This window comes from Haliotis asinina, chromosome 6, assembly GCF_037392515.1.
Source record: "Haliotis asinina isolate JCU_RB_2024 chromosome 6, JCU_Hal_asi_v2, whole genome shotgun sequence".
Lineage (NCBI taxonomy): Eukaryota > Metazoa > Mollusca > Gastropoda > Lepetellida > Haliotidae > Haliotis > Haliotis asinina.
The window spans coordinates 33,080,590-33,099,158 of NC_090285.1; the positions used below are offsets into that span (position 1 = coordinate 33,080,590).

The following is an 18,569-nucleotide window of genomic DNA, read 5'->3' on the forward strand; positions in this document are numbered from 1 at the left end:
ATGTAATCCGACACCTTATAAATTGGTTTGCTACGTTTGTTCTCTTTTTTTCAAAAACAATAAACACCTTTCTAATTAAAGGGACCCGTGAAGGTCCCGGGGTAAGAACCCATGCTTGCCATAAAAGGCGACTATGCTTGTCGTAAGAGGCGACTAACGTGGTCAGGCTCGCTGACTTGGTTGACACATGTCATCGGTTCCCAATGACTCAGATCGATGCTCATGTTGTTGGTCACTGAGTTGTCTGGTCCAGAGTGAGGGCAGCATGAAACTCACTCCCTCCCTCACTCACTCTAATTAAACCTTTTCTGGCCCAACATACGGTTGTGTGGGACCGTGTCCAGAGAACTTCTCACAGCTTCGCCTACGTTATGTTAGTGTAGTTACCGGTGTGTCACCTGTATTCGAGGCTGACTCGGCAGCACTAGTCGAGTACGATGACTTCTTTCTTTTGTGATTTTCTTTTTGAGGGTTTGATGTTCTGAGAATGATTCGTGTAACGTATTGTACAGGCAACTGTCATTATATGGGAGAATGTTGCATTGCTATAGCCATCTAGCAGTCATGAGAGAAGAACACATGGAAATGCAAACCTGTTTCCGCCATCTTGATGACACAACTAACCAAATATGGGATAATTCAGGGACCACTACGGGACAAGTCGTTGAGATGGTGTGAACGTTGGGGATCAGTAGTAATTACCAAGGCAAAGAGTTAATCTGCTACAGTGAGAAGACAGTACTAATAATCTGTGGTTGCTGATGCTGGTGTTAACATTATCAAGACAAAGAGTTAATCTGCTGCTGGGAGTAGAAGGTGGTAACGTCAGAGTACAAAGTGAGAGCCTGGTTACCATCAATGGTTGCTGTATTAATGTATTTTAATTTGTAATGTTGTTAATTGCTGTTCTGAAGAGAAGTTTGTGGAATATTCTATCTTGGGTGTGTGTGTGTGAGTGTGTGTGTGTGTAGTGAGTGAGTGAGTATAGTTTTACGCCGCACTCAACAATATTCAAGCTATATGTGGCGGCGGTCTGTACATATTCGAGTCTGAACCAGACAATCCAGTGATCAACAACAGGAGCATCGATCTGCGCAATTGGGAACCGATGACATGTGTCAACCAAGTCAGCGAGTCTGACCACCCGATCCCGTTAGTCGCCTCTTACGACAAGCTTAGTCGCCTTTTATCGCAAGCATGGGTTGCTGAAGGCCTATTCTACCCCTGGACCTTCACGGGTCGTGTGTGTGTGTAACTTTATTCATTCAACTTTCATTGTTGATTTGTCCTAAAAATGTAAGTAGAAGTAGATGCTAGAATATTTCTCAACATGAACGGAAAGTTGACGATTACAAAGTCAAAAAAAGGTTGGTTCCGCTTTCAGAGTACTTAATATGTATGTTTTGAAGCACGGACTGGAAAATTATTCTGTAGCAAAATCATTTTCTTGACCACATAATACTGACAATGACACTTGACATCCTTAACCATGCATTTGTTTAGGATTTATTGCTTTTAAATACAAGTAGTTTACCACAGACAGTAGAGATACGCCAGAGGTAGTGTCCTAATTATGATATAGAGCCGTTATTCCAACCGTCCGGCACACATGGAGCCAACTATCTTCACATTTCTCCTTGTCACTATAAGCGTGCATGTTGCAGGAGACGGTAGGTGTTCGTGAGATCATGTTAGTTCTGACACCTTTATTTGATCTCACGGTAAATTCATATCAAGAATATGTGCACCCAGTGGTATTAGAAAATCATACTTTTGCCCATGGAAACCAGCATGCCACTAATGTTGGACTTATGTTGAGAAACTGCTCTCCAGCTTGAATTATGGCTTGCACCAGCTCTAGTTTTGGACATATGTAATCCTAGCTGCAGAAGCATGAGAAGCTGCTCCTTTACATCCACAGTGAACACATTTGTGTAGAAATATGATTGTCGAATTTAATATTTCCTGTTTGGTAATCATTCCACATTTTGTGTTGAAGTATATAATGGTTTCCTTTCACCCTCGATATAGCGGTATCTGACTGTATTATGCCCATATCACTTTACCAGACCTCGGTATTACAGACAGTACAATACAAATATTGTCAGACCAAGCAACGTGTAACGGCCAAAATATAATCACGTAGGTGTTTGCTTTACTGACAGTGTTGGGTTACTCTGCGACCCGCATTCATTATCTCCTCGCTTATCTGAAGAATCTACATTGTAGTTCAGGGAATACAGTGTTTAAAGTATGCTCCTTTTGAAGTTTCTATGGACACCACCTGTCTCTAAAAACAACACGCCAGGATAAATATATTTCAGGTTTTACTGAACATCAAACACATTGGTATTCTATTGTAGAGGCCGTAAAAGCAAAACCATTTGCCTTTGCGAGTTACTTTGGTGACCACATGGTTCTTCAACAAGCGCCAAAGAAAGCTACGATCTGGGGTTATGCTGCAAAAGAAGGGGAGGAAATCACTGTAAGCATTAGCGGTAAGGGACAGGTGAATACAACATCATTTATTGGACCTATCCCATCGACCCCTGTGTGGTCAGTTCAACTTCCTGCCATCGATTTCTTGGGGCCTTACAACATCACAGCAGCATCTAGCGAGGGAAGCATCAATCTAACGGACGTGTTGTTTGGGGATGTCTGGATATGTTCGGGTCAGAGCAACATGCAGTTTACACTTTCCATGGTAAGTTGTATCACACATGATACTGAATATAAAATGTTTGGTGTGCTCGAAACACGAAATGGATGTAAAGGATAAGCCACTCCTCCACGGTTTTGGTAGTAAATGTAACCCTTGGAGGAGGAAAAAAATATCAAGGGTTGACATTTCCTACCAAACCGAGGACGAATGTCTTATCCGACTTATGAACGTAATAAAAGCAAAACAAAAAAACGTATTATTTTCAATTTATGCAAATGTTTGTGTAACACATACTGAACAGAACAACATTGATGGAACAACCCGCAAATGGCGGTGCCAACTGGGATGCGACTGGCAGCCAACACCTTGTTTTGCACGCGCTACCTGTGTCCTGCACATGCGCTACCCGCAGTACCCGTTTTGTGAGGAACACACTCTTCATACTGACAAACAGTCTCGTTCTTCTCAGCGATCTTTCGCAGCGTAGTGGATAAAACCGCCAAGCTGGAAAGCAAAGGGTTCCGTGAGTGAGTTAATGAGTTAATATTTAATGTCACAGAGGCAATATGTCAGCCACATCGTGACAAAAACAATTTACACAATACACATGAAAAACATTTTAAAGAATAAAACCTGTCCACGATGGCCAGTAGAAATACTATGGCAGGTATCACAGATATGGATCTAAAAATAGCTTCGAAAACGTTTAAAGAGGACAATGTAATATGAGACACAGGCTATAGATCACCAACAGCAACTGAAGGTAGGACCTCATGCCGCCACAGGACCAGTGGGACTTACAGCATATTTACTTCCTGCATGGGACAAAGGGTTGAATTGTTCGAAAACAGTGATCGCTACTAAATATTGGAAGTTTCCAATAATGTGATATATCAGTGATAGCAAGACAAGGTTGTATTAGTCATCAGTAATGGTCATGTGAAAACCTAGGTTAAACCTTGACATTTACCAAGGCTTAGTGATAACTGCAAAGTCATTTTATTTCAGACAAAAATCGGAGATAAGTTAATAAATCAAAGAACAAAACGCAGCTTATCGAAAGAGCCTGACTTCAAACAGAAATAAGCGAACTTAATGAATATATCATACGTCAAACACTTCAGCTCTGCTGGTAATGGTAGACATCGGATAATTCGTCTATGTATAAGATAATTGGTCGTGGTTGACACAATGCAATATGTTAAATTGAATACAATCTGTACAGGCTTTCAATGCAACGAAGGAGGCGCAAGATGCTGTTAACTATCGCTACATCCGGGTGTTTACAGTTGGTGAGGCAGGGTCTGCTGTAGGCCAATATGATCTTCTGAACATCACTCAGCATTGGTCGGTTCCTAGTGCAGGTAAAACCAACAGTTACCAAGTCATGCACAGTCGTTCTGTCGGCACCTTTGTAAAAAGATGAATCACTTTGCTTCAGAATGTGTTTCCGCAGTTCAGGGTTGCTGCTTTCTTAGAGATGCAACAAGTTTCACGATATTCCTTCTTGTGACATCTAGAGAGATATGAAGCTATAAAGATTCCGCCAGAGTTTTAACAGCGATGCTGACACTGTGCTAGTATTACAGGTCACTATGGCCATTTACGTCAGACATGTGTAGATCTGGGTTAGAACTGATCGTCAGTAGCCCATGCCTGTCGTAAGAGGCGACGAAGGGGAACGGGTGGTCAGGTTCGCTGACCTGGTGAACATGTCTTCGTATCCCAAATGGGTAGATCGATGTTCTTGTTGCTGATCACTGGGTTGCCTGGTCCAGACATGATCATTTACAGACCGGCACCATGTAGCTGGAATATTGCTGAGTGCGGAATAAAACTAAGCTCAGTCACTATTTTGGTGTACATGTATGTACTTTAACATATTTTCTGACATCAAGCTACGATTGGTGGTCCGGACTGGTCGTACTTCTCGGCGGTCTGCTGGTTGTATGCCAAGTACGTGTCGACATACCTCGAATGGCCAATCGGACTCATATCGTCTTCATACGGGGGAACCCGAGTGGAGGCGTGGTCAGCTCCCAATGTTCTCAAGAAATGTGGTGTCAGCGATGTAGCCAATGTAAGCGATGCTACGGATGTTTCTGGTCTTGATCCAAATGCTGGTTCTGTCCTGTGGAATGCCATGATACGGCCGTTCCTTAACATGACCATATACGGCGTCCTCTGGTATCAAGGTAAGAATAGGTGTGCATATACTGGACAAACTAATTTAGGGATATTGGTGACTGATATTTCATCAGATTGTCAATGGAAAATTATTCACAAGTTTAAAACTTACATGTATCCCAAACTATTTCTGTCCAGCATTTTAGTGAAAAAAGTCCTAGCCAAATATGATGCCTGCAGTAGATTTGAATATGTCTCAGTTCAGAATAACATTCTTACTGACTGAAAAAGACACTTGGATGCGCTCACACTGACCTCAGCATGCAGTGTATCATGCATTTCCGAAAATGGGGAGCCTAATTCAAGATAAAAGAAAACCATTCCTGTGCTCGGAATTGTAACAGCGAACCACTGACATGTTGCTGTTGCTGAATAATGAATCGATCATTGAAACATATATCGGGAAAAATGTATCTGTCAATGACGTATGGTGCTCTTGGAGTGAGTGGTCGTAGTCATGATGCTCACTGCAGGCAGTAACCTTGATTCTAAGCATTCGAGGGCACCAAGGTAATGCAATAAGACATCCATTTAATTAAATCTCCCGTAAAGAAACGACCACTGGCAAAGTTATATACCTGATTTTGTCAGAGCCGGGGGCAATTGTGTATGTCTACCAATGAAAATGTACATTAATAAGATCGCAATTCTAATATGAGTTATTGAGAATGGTTTCCCCACGAGTTTAGCAATGTTCCCCCAATATCACAGTGAAGGACACCAGGAATTGGCTTCGCACATTGTACCCATGTTTGGAATTCTATTTTGAAAGGATACAAATAACTGAGTCTGTACATGCACCACACTCTTTTTCAGATGTTTTTACTCGATAAAGATTGGAATTAAGGAATAATTCCTGCATGGCGTATAAGTGGGGCATATTCAGGGGTCACCAATCAGTTTACGAGCAGAATATTTCACCCACAACAAAATACGCCCACTACCATACCACCTTATACATTCACTGAACTAAAACACTTGCCTATACTGTATAATGTTAGAGTGAGTGAGTGAGTGAGTTTAGTTTTACGCCGCAGTCGGCAATATTCAAGCTATATGGCGGCGTTCTGTAAATAATCTGGACCAGACAATCCGGTGATCAACAACAGGAGCATCGATGACTCACAGGCTCAGCACACTACATGTAGACTATACGATGAACCTGAATACTGTGTCCCATTTATGTATGTGAATATTCTGTGGCCAGGTGAAGCCAATGCCGGATCTCCAACAATGAACCAGTACAACTGTACGTTCCCCGCCATGATAGATGACTGGAGAGAAAGGTTCCATCAAGCATCATTAGGACAAACATACCAAGTCTTCCCTTTTGGTTTTGTACAGGTAAAATTCAATAACGCTATCACAAACACCACGAGAGTAACATGGAAAGTAATAACACGCTGCAGTGTTGATGTGTACTATTACTCTAAGCATGCCGAGTTACAAAGCATCCTAATCAGCAGGCAGCCCGTCCATCTGATCTTGTATTCTTAGAAAATCAAAATTGACTGTTATCGATTTAATATAATTGTTCAATAAAAACCATAGGGCACTAATTGACCACTCCCTTCTCCAGATTTAGCTGCCAGAACCAGGAATGCAAAAGGGCTGTCAGTGAAGCAGCTTTATCAGTTATGAATTTTGATAAATGCCTAGAGATTGAGCGGCAAAAAATCCACACTTACATTTTACTTTGTACGTGAGCCGTCATATAACTGGAATATTACTGAATGAGAGGCGTAAAACTAAATTCACTCACTCAATATACACGACTTCAACATTCCGAGAGAAAAGGCATGAGCAAGGCTTTGAAAAAGTTCTTTGGTAGACCATATTTCCATATTTGACTTGTGTAAATGAACAATTAATTCTATTCATTTTTTGCATGTGATTAAACTCTGAAATATGGAGATAAATTCTGAATTGTTTGCAGCTTGGTCCATGGAGAGACAATGACACGATTTCTACCGGCTTCACAGACATTCGGTGGCACCAGACAGCTGACTACGGCTTCGTCCCTAATGCCCGGATGAAGAACACCTTCATGGCGGTGGCCATGGACCTGCCGGACTTTACCTCTCCATTCACAGGGTATATCGGTACATCTTTGTGCAGTACATGTATTTGTATATCCATGTATTCTCAGGACAGCGTGTGTAGTATTAATTTCTTCGGAAATGTCCAATTTATACTGTTGTATGTACTTTCAGTATCCACCCCAGGGACAAGCAGGATGTAGGTCATCGTCTGTGTACAGCTGCACTGGCGGTGGCCTACAACCAAAGTGAATTCACTGTAAACGACGGACCTTTTCCTCAATATTTCCTAGTCTCACAAAACCAAAGGACGATGGAGATAGACTATGGCGCAGCCGTCGACATTAGATCAACAAACGGCTTTGAGGTCAGAAACCACTGGTGTCTATTTAGTATTAATTATATTTTGAATGTTTTCTTTTTCATTTTTGTCAGTGTCGTACAAAAGCTTTAGGTCCAAAGCAAAATTGAAATAGTTCTTGAATTCCTTCCCAAAAATGAAGCGTGTACAACGACTCCCTGGAGAGTCTAGATTGGGGTAAAATCTCACTGGCTATTTTGGGAGATGACGGTTCGTGAGACTCTGGCGTGACCTGATCCATGTGTTTATTTCACGTAATAATTCACACACGTTAACATGACAGCATGTCGGAACGTTGAGATTTCAGCAATGTGGCCATAGGTATTGCATAGTTTTAAAGGCAGCTTTTTGGTTGGAGGCAATGATTGAGACAGGGGTCACTCCTTCCTCTAAACGAGACAAAATTCCTAAGGTTTGCTCAAATGTTTGAATCTTTACTAATATGTTCCTTTACAAAGATCGAACCAGGCGCATCTGTGAAAAAGAAATACCTGTAACATGCATCTAAGGCTCAGCGTATACCTGGCTGGCCAGACCACACTGTTCATAATACGTTGTCATTACTTACGTGCAGTAACTTCATAAAGGGTCAACTAAAGGCCGTATGCAAGAGTACCCATGTGCACATTTGAACACCAATAACAAATTTGTTGTGACGCAACGCTTCACTCAAACAAGCTGACATAATCGAAAATGTAAAAATGACAACTACATTCAAACAGAGGCAAATTAACACTGTTCAAGAGATGAAGTTTTCACACAAAAAAACGTTGATATTAATATCCGAATATTTTGAATCGATAAGCTAGCTAAAAAGCTGTTAACATTTAGAAGTGATTCTAGTGATAATTTATACTTTTAAATCTGCGTCTGTATACCTTTAGGTGACATGCAGAAATATTTCATCTTCGACCGAAGACTTAATGTGGCTCCCCTTGCCGATTACGTCACACGGATACGCGTCCGTGACCTTCAACTTCAGCCAAATATGTCCTCAGTCTGAAAACAAGGTGGTGTCTACAATACGCTATGCTTGGAGAGAGTCACCATGTCCCTTTAAACAGTGTGCAGTCTACAACATTAACGGTGGCTACCCTGCGCCACCTTTCATCCAACGTATTCTCCATGGTTTGCCAAAAGTTAAAATTGTAAAATAAAGTATTGCAGGGAGTGACATACGATGAGTGTCCAATGTTTCTTTAGCCTACAGAAGTCCCATATAGTACACCCTTCACACATTTACACGTATTGCTTGTAACACTTCCCTGTTACAGAGTGTTTTTGAATTAGGACACCATGAGGTGACATATTTCTGCAGGCATCAAAGTGCCTAGATTGTATTATCTGTTGAAACGTATCACTTACGTTGATGGGCCTGTCAGTCACCACTCATGACACGAACCAATCTTTATTGTTACTTCTGCAAGTCGATTGAAAGCCGAATTTTACTAAACGACAACGTCGCAAATGGATGAAAATACGTCCGCACAAATGTGGTCGAAACATGCCCTTCTGATAGCTCGATGCTTGTAAGTCTGCACATTCTTTCATAAATTCGCGTCAATTTTGAATTTCGTCGCCTGCTTGACATGGAAATCTAAACAATACTTTCCCAGTAATTGCTTCTTAAAAGAAGGCATAAGCAGTAGATGTTTTATTAACAAGCATATGTGCACTCAGCTGTTGCATTCATCAGGGGCAAATACTGTTGTGCTCCGCGATAATGATATGCAATAGTTCTTACATCCACACACAGAAACTTTCTGCAAAGGGTATGTATGACTTAATCAGTGATCGTGAAATTCGGGTATTATAAACTTAATATGTACATTGATCTTTCAATCTTGTTTCGCTATGTTATTTTTAATATAAAACTTTTGCAGACTTTAGTAGCTATATACTAACGGCCAAAAGAAGTTTTAGAAATATAAAACCGAACTAATTGGAATGAAAAGTAGTTTTTAATGTCCGCAAACTAATAACAACACATCGCTAGAACACAGCAACCTTCCACGGAACATGTGAAGCTTGTGTTTTGCTAGTAAAGATGTGAAAATGAGGAAAGATCAAAATCACGGGACTCGTTCAGTAGTAGAACTGCACGTGAATGGTGGGTATAAAGAGGGTGTTGACGTCTTGTCTAGAAAAACACAAAGAAATGACACGTGTTACAGCTGCAGAGCGAGAACGAGCCAACGGAAGTGTCCAGATGGGGACCACCTTCACCCACATTGCAAGAATCTTCGGTTGCTCACAGACCAAGGTGAGGCAGACCTAGAGTTACTACCCCTGACGAAGACCGGCATCTGCGCACCTCACACCTCAAATTGATTCCTAACAGTGACGTAATCACCGACGAATGCATCAGATCATCGCGTCAGTGGACAAATTGGCAACATGCGACTCTGGGCTATTGGAGCACACCCATCACTTCGAAAACGGTTACTGACTGAGAGATAAATAAATATTCTCGTCACTGGCATAACAATTACATGTGGCAAAATGACAATTCTAGTGAATGCTATAACTATATGTGTGAGGAAGCTGTAGTTCTGCTGAAGGCCACAACAATTACATATGACCGAGTGATAATGCTCGTGAATGCTATAACAATATGTATAATGGAGCACACCCATCACTACGAGAACAGTTACTGACCGCTGAACATCGTCGTCGGAGACTTTTCGTCGTTGGCAACGAAGTGGCAGGGGCTCGTCTTTAGTGGTCGGTTGCCCTTGCTAAGGGCTGATGGAAGACAACGTGTTTATCGCCGAAAAAGACAGAGAAAAGAGCTAAAACTACTTTTGATTCCAATTTTCATAATTTTAGTTAGTAGGATTTTGTTGAATTCCCACAAAACCCCGATGATGACAATGTGTCAAAGGTTTTTGACAGGATGTGAACGTTTTTGACGTTGATCTGACGAAACGCATGACGTTTATGTTGGTGTAAATGTTAGTGGGTAACATTTGACTCCCGTGACAATTATACTCTGCTTCATAAAGTTACTGGATGATAAAAAATCACTCACTGAACAAAGGAGCACTGAACCTTCTTTGGTCCTCTAATTTTCGAACATGGTATGAGAAGTGGATATATGTCTGTGTTCAACCTTGTTTCACAATATAGGTGTGTGTGTATGTGTGCGTGTGTGTAGGAGAGATAGACAGAGAGAGAGAGGGAGGGAGAGAGTTCACACGGGTGAATAAATGGAAAACATACACCTAAAGAAAGTGAGGAATTATGCAAAAGACTAAATGTAAATATGGTACCCGAGACGACTGCTAGTCTCCTACAATGAAACAAGCAGTAATTGGTATAAGTATATCTACATCAGTATAGCAGAGTGATAATACTAATGAATCCGATAAGATTTACAAATGACAGAGTCCATTCCTGCTACTGTTAGAAGAAACTAATTGCCCAATTAACCATCTAACTAATAATTTAATTAACCATCAAAGTAATTAACTAAGTAACCAACTGAGAATCTATCTGTGTGGAAGAGTGCTATAGCTATATGTATGAGAAAGCGATAGTTCTGTTAAAGGCCAAAACAGTTACATATGGCCGGGCGATAATCCTAGTGAATGCTGTAACTATATGTGTGAGGAATCTATAGTATATTGAAGGCCATAACATTTACATATAGCCGAGTGATAATTCTAGTGAATAATATAACTGTATGAGTAAGAGAGTGATTTTTCTTTGGAATGCCATAACAATTACACATGGCAAAATGATAATTCTAGTGAATGCTATCACAATTTCCATGAGAAAATGATGAATATAGTGAATGCTCTAACTAGCTTACTTACTCTTTGGCAGTGTGATAATTTAAGTGAATGGAATAGCGAACAAACACTAACTATTCAGAATAGTCTCTGTGTAAGCTGCTTGCGCGAAAGTAACAGGTTTGAAATATAGGAAAGGGTGCTCCCTAAGACTTTTTTCTTACTCACCATGGTGGAGATGAGCAGCAACGTGAACAGATCTGACATTGTCGTTTTCACTTTCAGCTCTGAAAACGAAAACAAATGATGCTTGAGGTTTTACAAACAAGCATAATGAAATGACGCGTCAGGTACATATTCGATATATGAGAATGAATGTTGTGTTCCGTTCTATTCTCAAATGTTCTTATGCTGCCCATTAAAGAACGAATAAACTCAATTTTGGGGTACTCTTTTTACCACGGCATATGAAAGACTTCTGGTATGTCATAAACGGAACACCATTTTTAAACAACTTCCGGTTAATTAATAACAAGCGCTTAAAAGTTGCCTAAAAGCCGTCTGCTTGTCTCTCGCCCGCAAACGAAATCACAGACAGGTTACGTAATAGGTCGCTAGAGCCCTGCAGTGACGTCATAGAAGGAACGATTTTCAGTTAGTTGTATATAAAATGTGAAGGAAGCTCGTCAATTTGCTGATTTCTCGACGTCACCAAAGGCATGCCGAATTGTTGTGTTGCCGTCAATTGCTGCTCGGGGTCGGGTGATGGTGTCTCTATGCATAGATTTCCACCTGACCAATTTGCTGATTTCTCGACGTCACCAAAGGCATGCCGAATTGTTGTGTTGCCGTCAATTGCTCCTCGGGGTCGGGTGATGGTGTCTCTATGCATAGATTTCCACCTGACCTCGTAGTTTGTGCTTAAATTGGTTGTTAGTGTGTGCGAAGCGAGCTTTGTGGAAGCCTGTGGTATTTACTAAATCGGACGGTTCGCCCCTACCATGCTTCCAGGATAGAAAATGGAGTTCAAGTTTCATCGAGTTTATAAAGTAAAGACTGCTTCCTACACACTGCTGACCAAAAGGATTTTGCATGAATATAACGCTTTCTTAATCGAAAGGGAGGTTGTGGTCGAAGTGACAATATTATCGTAAGTAATATCATATTGACCCCCGCCTCGCTTCCAAGAGTGAAATTGTTATGTTATAAGCAATGTCATGCAAAAGCCTAATGTCCATCAATAAAATACATATTTTACTACAAGTGAAAAGTAATTTTGATTTTGTAAGTCGGTGAAAACAAACTTAAATAGCATTCATCCTCAGACAGGGCACTGCCATTTTTGAAAATAGTTAAGTCACGGACTAAAGTCCATTTGAATTAGTGAGATTATGGTTTGTTTTCATCAAGTTAGAAAATCGAAACTACTTTCTACTAGTTGTTAAATACGCATTTGAATCATGACCAAAAGGAGTTTGCTTGACACAACCCTTAACATAACATAAGCGAGGTCGGGGTCGAAGTGAAAATACTGCGCGATAAATTTCTTCATATGCTAAATTTACTTGGTTTGTAAACGTTCACTCACCAGTTTGTGGACACTTGTCAATATACGTCTTAAAGTTTATATTTGGTCTCATAATCCTAATTACTTTATAATCATACGTGTATGTATTTTGTATACGTGTATGTAAGTTAATAAAAAGAAGCGACCTGCGAATGTACAACAGGAATGTAATATCTAGACATTTTATAGTTTGCCTATATGAATCATAATTCGCCCGCACGCCCTAGTGTATGTCGTCTGTATCATTACACTTCACAGCGAAAACAATGATTCTGTTGAAAGCTAAGACAACTTAATAAAATAAAAACAAAATACAAATATTAAAATTAAAACAAATTAAAGTTACAGGAGCAATGTCAGGCTATTACCTTGTTCGAGGAATGTATCCATCCATATCCACAATAACGAGTGATATATAATTCATCTGCAGATTTCCCAAGTGATGTTTCTTTTAACAGTCTAATATACGAAAGTGAGTGAGTGAGTCTACTTTTGCGCCGCACTCTGCAATATTCCGGCTATGTGGCGGCGGTCTGTAAATAATCGAGTCTGGACCAGGCAATCCAGTGATCAACAACATGAGCATCGATCTGCACAATTGGGAACCGATGACATGTGTCAACCAAGGCAGCGAATCTGACCACCCGACCCCGTTAGTCGCCTCTTACGACAAGCGTAGACGCTTTTTATGGCAAGCATGGGTTGCTGAAGGCCTGTTCTACCCCGGGACCTTCACGGGTCCTAATATACGAACACGTGATGTATCGTTTCAGGTTTTTCACATTGCTGTATAGTTTCATTGGTTACCCAAGATAGCACACCTGGCAACTAATTGCATAATGTGCGTCATTCGTTTTTAAAAAAAAGTTATATAGTTAGCCAATAATGAGCAATCAATCAGTGTATTGGCGGTTACTCTTTTGAAAGAAGTGTGTTGTTTTTACATAGACACAGACACGACAGAGGATCTGATAAGCAAAAATTTGTAAGCTGTTGCATTCACTAAACGCGCAATTTATGCAGCATAATACGCTTCGTTTCGCTTTGGCTACAAAATCCTAGATGAGTTTGGTTTCAATTTGGTGAGTGAGTGAGTGAGTGAGTTTAGTTTTACGTCGCACTTAGCAATATTCCAGCTATATGGCGACGGTCTGTAAATAATCGAGTCTGGACCAGACAATCCAGTGATCAACAACATGAGCATCGATCTGCGCAATTGTGAACCGATGACATGTGTAAACCAAGTCAGCTAGTCTGACCACCCGATCCCGTTAGTCGCCTCTTACGACAAGCATAGTCACCTTTTATGGCAAGCATGGGTTGCTGAAGGCCTATTCTACCCCGGGACCTTCACGGGTCTTTGGTTTCAATAATTTATTTTTTTTATTATATATATGGTCACATACCTATTGACTGCCTATTGTTTTTTCACCTGTGATCTGGGAACGTAGGGTGAAATCTGGGAACGTCGTAACGTAGAATGGAGACATTGGGTAATATTTAGTGAAGCTGTGGAATCTTTTAAATGCATATTATTGTTTTCTGTATGTGAACTGCTGTGTAGAGAGTTTATTTGGGAAGGTTAACTGTTTGAAAAGTATACTACAGCTATGATACTCTTGACATTTTGTCCCTTATTATATATATATTATGTGCAAATGCTTGCGTTTTGTTTGCATCAAAACAGTAGCTTGCCACCAGGTTTTGACCTCTGTACTGTTAGGTTTGACAGGCTTTCCATACCACCATGTAGAAGAGTGAGTGAGTGAGTTTGATTTTCAATGGGGGCTTAGTCAAATTTCATACATGACGACTTAATACTGTCATTGTTTGTGACTAGTGTCTAATGTTACATAAATGCTCATGGTGAATATGGCAGAGCGTAAAGTATGGAATGGATGCCTTCGTGGAGTTTGGATTGAGAATAATTGTTGTTCCGAGGGTTTTTAGTGTGAATGTATCTAATCAACTAAACGTGATAACACTTATTGTTTGTGAGGAGTTAAACGTGATAACAATTATTTCTAATGAACAACTGAAGAACTAAATGTGATAACACCTATGAATAAAAACGGGTGTGTGAAATACCAATTAAACATTCAAATTTCTTTGTTTATGAATTTCTAAGAATGTAACTAAATTTACTAACTCATAATCTCTAAATGCTAACTCTGCTAATGTTCAAAACCCGACTAATACCAAACTAATCTAACCTCGAAATATCTTACTTCTAACTTTCTTTACTATGAAAACCCAACTGATTGTCTAAACTAAAATATAAACCTTACTTAACTCAAAACGTCTGTAGTCTGCGATGTTGAAAACCAACTAAAAAATGTGTAACATTGAATCTGGGATCCTGTATAGATCTAGGTCACTGGATGTGTTCCTTCGAATGCTTGTTTATTCCATAAACTCTAACTGAAGGCCACAAACACTAACCGAAGGAGGTGCGTTTTTGTGAACACTCCCGAACAACTGGAATATACTCATCTTCTACTAAACGTACCTCACTGACCCAGCGTTGTGTCGACTTTCAAACTTGAATTAAATTGACAGTTTATTGACAGCATTTTTGACACTTTCCCTTCCACTCTCGGTTCTTTACAGAATTACCCCTGATGTTGGAAGAAACTGTTAGCGGCAGACATAGTTGTGGCAATAGGAGGCGGCATACTGTCAAACATGGAGAGGTGTTCAAGTCATAAAGTTTAAATAGTAACCGGTGTGCATGTGTGCGTGTGCATATGCGTATGTGAGAGTGATGTATGTAAAGTGTGTCACAACTGGGCGAAATATTTTGAAAGATAAAAGCACATGCATATAGGGACAGTTGCTGTTTCAAGAATAAACTGTACTTGCTCTGATTTACTTCACTTCATGTAGTTGCTTTCTGCATATTTCCACATACTTCCTATCTTAAACTATTTAAACCTTAAACTATTTCATTATTTAATTAATTGAATATATATATATATATATATATATATATATATAGAGAGAGAGAGAGAGAGAGAGAGAGAGAGCGAGAGAGAGAGAGAGAGCTGTGTTGTAGCAGGGATACTCTCCAACAGGGATAGGTCACTCGTTTGCTTTCTTTACCATTTGTACTAATTAACGTGTGCCTCGTCATGCATCAACGTACACAGTGACTTGGTTCGTTCCCAGTGCAACTTCAACTGTGTTTAAGCAGGGATACTCTACAACAGGGATAGGTCACTCGCTTGCTTTCTTTACCATTTGTACTAATGAACGTGTGCCTCGTCATGCGCCAACGCACACTGTGACTTGGCTCGTTATCAGTGCAACTTCAGTTGTGTTTAACCAGGGAGACTATACAGAGTATATACGTTGTAGATTATCCCTGGTTTAACAGAACTTCAGACGGTTTATTGTATCAGTCGGAATTTTACAATGAATGAATTATATTAAGAATTAAGATGCAAGAATTATGTGAATGAATGAACGAAATAAAGAAAAAGAATAAAAAAGAAGTACATATGTGAATGAATGGAAGAATAAATGACACACCGCGGTCTTCCCTCCCAAAACATGTTAAAGAAGGCGAAAGTATCGCGAAAACACGTGTTAACGTCAGCTGTCCTTTTTAAAAATCTACTTTGAAACATTTCTGTTTACATTAATAATTAATTCAGATATCGCATTGCATGTGGGGAATGGAATGGACATTTAACAAAATGTTAGCTGACACTGTAACACTGACCTCAAAAATAACGTGTAAAACTCTCACAAAGCGTTCTAAAACACCTTCCCAGTTTTGTCAAATAATAAGATCAACAAGAAAGAAAGTAGTTATGAAACTATAACCCTCAAGCATCAATGGCGAATCAGATCAGATCGGCGATATTTCACATTTTTCACACACCTCAAATACACCCTAACATTCTTTTTAAGATTATGGAACTATCACTATTAGTTGCAAACACATTTCACCTGATAGTATATTCCCCTCATATGAATTAAAGGTGTATGTGAAAGATGTTTTTGAGGAAGTAACTAGGAATACTCAAACAACGGCGAATAGCATTTCAATGGCGAAATGTCATATTTTTCACACACCCCAATAATACCCTAACATTTTTTAAGTCATAAAACTGTCAGTATTATTTGCAAATACGTTTCAACTAAAGGTATGGTCTCCTCCTAAAAATTAAACGAATGTGTGAAAGAAGTTTTTATCGGCACAATGTAGTCTATCTTCGCGGTGAATCGAGAATAGAAGCAAGTGAGCTATAAATTACCGGCTTGAAACTTTACTACAAATCTACTGTCCTAACACGGACACTAATGCCAATTATTTGACTTCAACTGAAGTGACAAAATAATTAACCTATCTTCTACATGTTGGATTTCAGTTGTTACAACACTCAGCGAACTTAATCAGCTGTTGAAAATAAACCGGGCTCAATCTTAAATACTACACTGCCACCATATTGGCTACACTGGTTACGAAACGACCCGAGACATACGTTCAGCGGCTTTTCGGGGAGTTTCTTCTCCCGCTCTATATAGGCTCCCTGTTTTAACTAAGAATCTAACTAAGTCTGAAAGAAATGACGTCGCTTCTGGGAACAGAACCCGGGTCGTCTGGTCCAGAGTCCTCCGCCTTACCTCAGTGCTACTGATATGACCGACTGAGCGGAACAGTGCAGATACACTTAGAGATGATGGTGGTGAGATCGACCCTCGTAACCCGTAACTTTATATTTCTCCGTTACCGCGTTGACATATGGAGGTAATTCTGGCGTAAAAACTAATTATGTTAAAGGAACTATTGGTGGGTGGGTGGCAAAATTTGAATGGGAGATCACCTGGTGTGCTTTTCCCGTGCATATGATGATTTTGGCACGAGTTGCTTGTGTCTAATGACGTCACGTGATTTAATGCTTTTTGAATAAAACATACACGTCGTCATTCCCATGCTAGACCTCAGCTGACTGAGTGAGCTACATATTGCCGGTGTCATAGATCTGAAAGAAGTTACAGCCATGTCGACATCCTCTGGTTCCGACATTCCTCCTCACGAAATACGTGATCGTGAGCCCTCTAGTTCTCCACACCCATTTATGGATTTTTTCTTCTTTATCTGATGGTGACATCGACCCACATCAGAGATCGATTGACCCCTTAAACGTGGACTCACCGGAGTTATATAGCGTTAGTGACCGATCGACTGAGCGACGAACGAATGACAGTCAGCCCGGCAATTCTTGTGTGCAGCACAGGTGTATCTGGTTTTACTTACTCAAAATATTAACACTAGCATTAATAGTACTAACACTGCTCCCGTACCTCCTGTTGCACAACTTAGTATGTCGTCTCCTCCCGTTCCAGCACGCCTTAAACGCATCATTAAACGTCCCGTTCGCTTTGTACCTTCTTCACCCGAACACCCTGCTAAACCATCTGAAACAAGCCGCTCCCGTAAGCGTAAAAGAAAACCTGCACCGTAACTCATGCATACCCTTTCCAGTCTCTCATCTCCAAGCTCTCCCACACCTTCACCTGTTGATACAGTGTCTCACCCATTCCCCCTCCAGCACCGCGGGTTGTTACACGTTCCAGTGCTAAACAAACCCTCCAATGAATCTTTTCTTTCTAATGTCACATTTAGGTGGCACCGAGAGCACTGTTTCTTTCTGCCAGCGGTACGGATGTTACCAACCCAAGCAACTTGTCCTAACTGTCAGCAAGTACTAACTCGCACTTATGCAATTAATCGCAAGGGTAAGGTTCCTGACTATCGTTTCCAGTGTAACCGCAAGGTATGTAAAAAACATTCACAAAATTCAAGCTCCAGCACATGGGGTACGTGGTATTCTGGGTCGGATTTGTCACTGAGAAAAACTGTTTTGCTCACCTACTGCTTTGCTCATAAAATGTCATATGCAGACACAATCAGAGAAACGAGTATTGAGTGTGATGGGAATGTCCTAGAAACCTCAAGAGAAACAGTATCGGACTGTTTCATGTATTGTAGAGAGGTATGCTCTGCGAT

At 40.3% G+C, this 18,569-nt stretch overlaps 1 protein-coding gene across 1 annotated transcript; it reads left to right on the plus strand.

Annotated features, from left to right (window-relative positions):
• The first annotated feature begins 1,537 nt into the window (after positions 1 to 1,537).
• LOC137287101 (sialate O-acetylesterase-like) lies at positions 1,538 to 8,428 on the plus strand. The gene is made up of 8 exons (XM_067819237.1): positions 1,538 to 1,670; positions 2,364 to 2,704; positions 3,888 to 4,026; positions 4,561 to 4,857; positions 6,057 to 6,193; positions 6,786 to 6,943; positions 7,063 to 7,255; positions 8,134 to 8,428. The coding sequence occupies exons 1-8, from the start codon at positions 1,610 to 1,612 to the stop codon at positions 8,404 to 8,406; spliced, it is 1,599 nt and encodes a 532-aa protein (XP_067675338.1). The 5' UTR covers positions 1,538 to 1,609; the 3' UTR covers positions 8,407 to 8,428.
• The last annotated feature ends 10,141 nt before the right edge of the window (positions 8,429 to 18,569 follow it).

What these genes read in the sequence shown, in the direction of transcription:
- LOC137287101 (XM_067819237.1), top strand. Translation starts at nt 1,610, where the DNA reads ATGGAGCCAACTATCTTCACATTTCTCCTTGTCACTATAAGCGTGCAT. An exon ending in CGGCGTCCTCTGGTATCAAG is followed by an intron (nt 4,858 to 6,056) that starts GTAAGAATAGGT and finishes TTCTGTGGCCAG; the next exon opens with GTGAAGCCAATGCCGGATCT. An exon ending in TCCCTTTTGGTTTTGTACAG is followed by an intron (nt 6,194 to 6,785) that starts GTAAAATTCAAT and finishes AATTGTTTGCAG; the next exon opens with CTTGGTCCATGGAGAGACAA.